At 34.7% G+C, this 6,384-nt stretch overlaps 1 protein-coding gene across 1 annotated transcript; it reads right to left on the bottom strand.

Moving 5' to 3' along the window:
- Nucleotides 1-2,421: 2,421 nt before the first annotated feature.
- On the bottom strand, nt 2,422-6,038 carry LOC145560462 (pentatricopeptide repeat-containing protein At2g17140-like). Its single transcript, XM_081621716.1, has 2 exons — nt 3,544-6,038; nt 2,422-2,877 (listed from the first exon to the last, which is right to left on the bottom strand). The coding sequence occupies exons 1-2, from the start codon at nt 6,036-6,038 to the stop codon at nt 2,751-2,753; spliced, it is 2,622 nt and encodes an 873-aa protein (XP_081477842.1). The 3' UTR covers nt 2,422-2,750.
- Between the last annotated feature and the right edge of the window lie 346 nt (nt 6,039-6,384).

Here is a 6,384-nt window from a genome sequence, read left to right as displayed (position 1 = left end):
TCAAAACAGGTCTTTAATATATATCTACTCCCTCCGTCCCACAATAACTGATACGTTTGACTTTTTTCACTATTCATGTATTAACTTTGACTACAATTTTTTACTAACATAATAAAAATATATTTTGTTAGATATTAATATAAAATTTCATAATATGACTTTTTATTACAACCTGCAAAGGCTGCAATAATTAATTAATGGAGGTAGTGGAGGGTTTTAGTTTTCTTGGTCGTTTAGGTTGGAAATAGTCTAATTATATGCGACAATTTGGTAAAAACCATAAATTCCAGCGAAATTTAGCCCAAAAAAACCTATTTTTGTCCACAAATTCTTTAAAAAATCTTTTTTTTTTTTTTTTGTGTGTTTTTAAATTTATTTTTCCCATTTAAGATTTTGAATTAATATGCCATCCCTTTTTTATTTTGCTAAATCCCAATACCAAATTTATTTCCAACCCCTTTTTAAAAGAATTTCGTTATTAAGAAGCTTAAGTGAAATTGATAGTTCAACATTTTTTTTTTTCTTGAAACTGTTATTTCCATTAAAAAGGTTGGTAAAAAAAACCACAAAAAACGAACTAAATTAAGCATTCGCGAGTAATTTGTCGAAAATTTTTGCATTTTTGGGTTAATTGTCACTTGAGATTATTTTATTTACCAAATTGTCGTCGAAATGATTTTTTTTACCAAATTGTCGCTAATGGTTTTTTTATTTACCAATCTAGTCAATTGACCAATTCGAGACACTCCCAAATTTTAACCACTCGAATATCATCATAATCTCAAATTTGTTGGATGAGAAATTCATGATTCATGAACATCCAATAAATCTGCATCAAAAAAGACAAGAATTTAAGTTTAAAATGAAAACTTTATCATCGAAATCAATGTGAGATGTGATTATTCTTACTCAGAAATGATTGTTTTCCTTTTCATCAGCAACATCACTAGGAAGATCGGGTCCATCTGGTATCTTGCTAGGATAATTGATTATTGGTGCATTAGAGTTAGACCCTATCAGACTGAAAACCAAATTACTCAGTCTGAGATTGGAAAGTTGGAAATAACTCACAATATTACAAAGAACTCACTTCCTATCTGTGAGGACAATTGAATGAAGCTCACAATTTTTAATGCTGCAACACATAAAATATAATGTAATTTAGGTCAAATATCAAGTTATCAACACTATATTAAGAGAGTTAGAAGGTGGCAAGAAAAGACAAAGCCATCGACTCAGTGCTATGCAAAGATGATGTTTGTATGGATATTATGTAAATCGATTCTCTTTCCCTTGTCCTTCCACTATTAATATGAAATTAATTGAACAGATAGCTTAGCTCAAAAAGTATGAACTTTAATCTCATAATCCAACTAAAAGAAACTGATACCAATTTTGAGCTAAACTGCACTCCCCTTACAGAATACAACTTGTGATGACAACAAAAGTTGGTTCAAGTGATATAGTCACCGTATAAAATTTAAGCAAACCATTATAATTGAATATTGAAACATATTAGTGTTAATGGAGCGATGAAAAGGGTAGATGAAGCGCACCCGTTTACTTATTTCATCCTTCCTCAGAGGGTGACAGTCATTTCTGCCAAATTGACTCAGAGTGTGCATTAAAAAACCTCTGTGAGTTACAGCAGCTATTTCCTTCTCTTTCCTTGTCAATAACCTGTGTAGGACAATAGGAAAGTAGTATGCATTTGTTATGAAATGAGCATAATATCTGAAACAGTGTAAGTAACAATGATCTGAGAAAACAAGTTTTCAGTTTGATTTCAATTTCTGTGGTAATCTGTCAAGAGCCTTGGCATGAAAAAGATGAAGAGTGTTTATTGTCAAGGGTATATTTTCACAGATTTTGCTTTTCTTTACCTTTGTTGGATGATATAAGATGCATGTAATTAGAAAAGCAGCATAATCACACATATTACTACATGTACAAACCAATTCACGTTTCAACTTTGGTTCCTCGTACATCAGCCTTCCATAATGTATCTTCATCGGTTTCTATCTGCAAGCATTGAAACATATCTAAGATTCATCAAAGTCTACTCTTCATCTTATGTATTTGATTATATAGAGTGCTTGCCTGTTAAATGTCAATAGCAGGGAAAAGACATTGATAATCATAAATGTCTCCTCCTGTAAGATACCTTGACATCTAGATTCCCAGATTTATCAGGGGTGCATATGATGGAGTTGCCTGGTCCTGTACTTTTACCATCAGCAGTAAGCTCATGTACAAAATTAAAATAAAGAAAAGGATGGAAACAGAACCTCTATTAAATACACTGCTACCTCTATGCACTCACAACCCTAACATGAGAAGAAGATATAATTTTTTATTATTGTAAGATAATAATAAAATAGATTTTTTTTTTTTTTAATTGTACAATTTCATGTAGAATGTATTTTTATTTTCTATTTTTTTAGATAAGAAGAATTGCCCTATCAAGCGAGCATGGTGTTAAGACCAAGTTTAGTTTGATATACCTAGTAGAAGAAAGAGTAAACGGAGTCAAATTATTCTATCAGACTCGTATCGTACTAATACTGTAAGGAACCAAGGATATATTGTTTGTAAAACACTCTATACATCATGCATAAACATTGTATACATTGTATATATTTTCATGAAATAACATTGTGCATAAACATCACATTTTGTCAAGAGCTTCAACGATGTGGTATGTTCATCTCATCAAATTTTATGCATACATCAACAAAAACACGAATTAATCAACCTACACCTTCCCAATAATCATTTGCTCCAACTTTCAAGGATGGCAAATTTAATACACTTCCTTGACCCCATCCTTTTTGTACCCGTTTAAGAGCTTGTAGTGCTAGTCCGCTGCCATCCTCCCTGTGACAAGTGAAGAGTAGAACAAATGCAATAAGGTAACATATTACAGCACGATACCCATAATAAAATTAAATAGTCTACAATGCTTTAGACATTGACATAAAGAATAGCATATAGAGTTGCTATAACTTGGTTCCTAATTTTTTGTATATTTAAGTGGCATGGTAGAACCTTGGTTTGGAAGTAGGGTAACAGAAGAAACTGTAATGGAGAGTGCTCCCAAGTGAAACTTCAGGGACCTGCCTTAACATCACTCGTCTCTAGTGGACAGTGACAGTCTCTAGAGGACAGTGACAGTCTCTAGAGGACAGTGACAGAGAACTGAGATTCTACCTAAAGAACCTCATGACCAAGTGCCCATGATAGATTTACACTAACTCATTGCAGGGGTTTGGGCAAAGGCCACTGATGGTCTAGTTGAAGTCAATAATCATGAATGACCACACCCAAAATAGTGTGCTGGTCAACGACAACCTCTATATTTGAAGGAGTAAGAATGTGTACATCTTGATCTTTCCAGAATTCAGTCCTCTAAAAACAACCGGTTAGGAAAATCTCTGTCACTTATCTAGTATAACACACCACTTACTAAAATGCTAATCTACAAATAAAAATAAATTTTAGAAGTTCAAGATTATGCGAAGTACTAATGGGTTATATTCATACCTGTGCACTATATTTCTCCATTTGCCTTCACCTATATTCTTGAGCTTTACATAATTGTTCTGACAAACTTTATTAGTAATCTCTCCCTGTTCTGACATGATCATCATCCTCTCTGCAAGTTCATCTGCTTCATGTTTCTTCCCTAGTTTACGTAAGGCATCAATCACTGGCATGAATGATGCATGATCGAATATGTATTCTTTATCAATCAATTTGATGAGAGTATTAGTAGCATCATCCAGCTTTTCATTCTTGCAGAGTTGGTCGAGCAGATCATTGTAATTGAAGTTTCCTATATAAAGGCACAGATCTAACGCAATTTCAAATAATTCGCAAGCTTCCATAATTTCTCCTCCAAGAAGTAACTCATTGAACATAGCGCTGTAGAGTGCTTCCTTGTGTCCACATGCACTGAGTGCAATTTCAAAGACCTCTTGTGCAGCCGTAAATTCACCCTCTCTGCAAAAGGCTTTAATTAGCACTCTGAAAGAATTAATGTTAGGTGCCACTCGGTTCTGTAACATCTCATTCAAAAGAGACATGGCATCGTTGGTTTGACCAACGTCACAGAGACAACCAATTATAGAATTATAGGTGAATACACTTGGAGCGATCCCTCGTTCTCTCATTTCATTGAGAAGTCCATACATTTCAAAGATTTGATTCTTTAACCCCAAGCCCATAATCAAAGAATTATAAGTTTGCAGATTCTTGTCAAGCCCCCTTTTCTCCATGTCCTTGAGAACCCGAAATGCAGATGACATCTTCCCAGCTTTACAATAACTACGTATAAAAGTATTGTATATTATCGAATCAGGGTATAGATTTTTACCTACCATCTCAATCAACTTATTTTTAGCATCTTCAAGCCTTCCAGCTTCACATAACTCCTTAATTATAATTGAATATGTTATTATGTCAGGGCAGCATTTCTTCTCATCACTACCAACATTCAGTAAACTGATGTACTCGTTTCCTAGATCACCAAGAGTGGCCTTTCCATGGTTCCACATTCCATCAACAATTTCAATAGCCTTATCCAGCTTTCCACTTCTGCAGAGACCCCGCATCACTATATTACACGTTACAGTATCCAAGTCGTAGCCTTTCTCATTCATCTTTTGAAGCAAGCTCTCCGCTTCTGAAGTTTTTCCTTCATTCCACAGACTGTGAAGCAAAATATTGCAGGAATATATATTTGGAAAACATCCAGCATTCATCATCTCATTCAAAGTAGTATTTGCTGCAGCTACAATCCCTCTCTTACAGTATCTATGAAGCAAAGAGCTATAAGTTATTGTGTCAGGCTGTATACCGCAATTTTTCATCAAATTAATCATCTTTTTTGCATCAGATAACATATTATTCTTGCACAACCCATCAATTACAATGTTATATGAGTAAATATTAGGCTCTTTTCCCTTTTCTAACATCTCCTTAAGAACAATTTGTGCTTCTAAAAGCTTCCCCTTCCTCACCAAACCCATCAACCATATATTATAACTCTCCAACGACATCAAGCAATCACCTTTCTTCATCGTATCAACCAAATTCTCAGCTTCCTCGAGCATCCCTGTCCTGCAAAACCCCACAAGCATTTGGTTGAAGGTAACAATATTGGGTCTAGGTAAACCAAGTGCATTGTCTATCTGCATATCCCTGAATATTCTAGAAGCTTCTAGCATCTTCCCTGCTTTACACAGAGCTGCAATCCTAGAATTGAAAGTGACAACATCCGGAACCAGACCATCTTTACTCATCATTTCCACCAACTTTTCAGCCTCAACATCCTTACCCTCTTTACAAAAGCTAGAAATCAAAGTATTATAAACAACCTTGTTGGGAACCAAACCATATCGTCTCATTTCATCCAATATCAACAACCCTTCTGTCGCAAGCCCAGTCCTACAATACCCACGAATTAAAATCCCAAAACTAAACTCATTCGGCTTACAACCTCTCTCAGACATTTTGTCGAGCACCTTGCGTGCATCCTCCAAATGACCCGAATCACACAAACCCCTGATCAGAAGATTGAAAGTGTAAACTTCAGGCGAAACCCCAGAAACGAACATGTCTTTATACAGCAATGGAACCCAATTAACCTTATTATCTCGAACCGACGACTCGAGAAGCACATTGTAAACATAAATTGGTGGAGGGTTATTAGGGAATTCTTTCCGGGTAGATTGAAATTGTGAAATTGCCTCATCAACGAGGCCGGATTTAGCTAGAATACGAACAAGGGAAAACAGAGGAGGAATTGCTGATTCTTTTTGAAGAAGAAGAAGGTGTTGATGAAGAGTGTCAATTTGAGAGTACATTTTGGCGCGAATAAGAATCTGGGCAATTATAGGTAAAGAATTTAGGAGGGAGAAAGATGAAGATGAAGATGAAGATGAAGGATTGGAGATGATGCGATTGAAGATTTGCCATGCTAATGCAGGATTTTGGGAGTTCTTGAGAAGTGCTTTGTTGAGCGTTCTTTGGTTCATACTTCATATGGATATGATGAGGATTTATGGGAAAAGGCGGGAAACCAAAAACTAATACTCGGCGATTACTTATTGAGTATTATGCACAACATTAAGCATGAGAGAAAATATTTTCATGAAAGAGGAGATTTATGACAAACATTTTAAAAAATCGGATGTAAAATAAAATATTGTATATCCATTTTAAAGTTATTTTAAAATGCTCAAAAATTATTCTATAACAAATGAAAGTTACCCTTTATAATTAAAGTTATTTGATGTGTACAAAACTTTTTCAAAGGAAAATAATAGACGATAGATAGATTCAAAAAATTAATTCTACCTCGGTTTCTTTTTAGTTGACATG

This window comes from Chenopodium album, chromosome 9, assembly GCF_948465745.1.
Source record: "Chenopodium album chromosome 9, dcCheAlbu1.1, whole genome shotgun sequence".
NCBI classification, from domain to species: Eukaryota; Viridiplantae; Streptophyta; class Magnoliopsida; order Caryophyllales; family Amaranthaceae; genus Chenopodium; species Chenopodium album.
The sequence above is the reverse complement of the archived record's forward strand: the minus strand, read 5'-3'. Positions and strand labels throughout refer to the sequence as shown.

Excerpts from the sequence above, each read along its gene's own strand:
- LOC145560462 (XM_081621716.1), bottom strand. The coding sequence starts at position 6,038 with ATGAACCAAAGAACGCTCAACAAAGCACTTCTCAAGAACTCCCAAAAT. Across the intron at positions 2,878-3,543 it reads TGGAGAAATATAGTGCACAG|GGAGGATGGCAGCGGACTAG; the intron begins GTATGAATATAA and ends CACTTGTCACAG.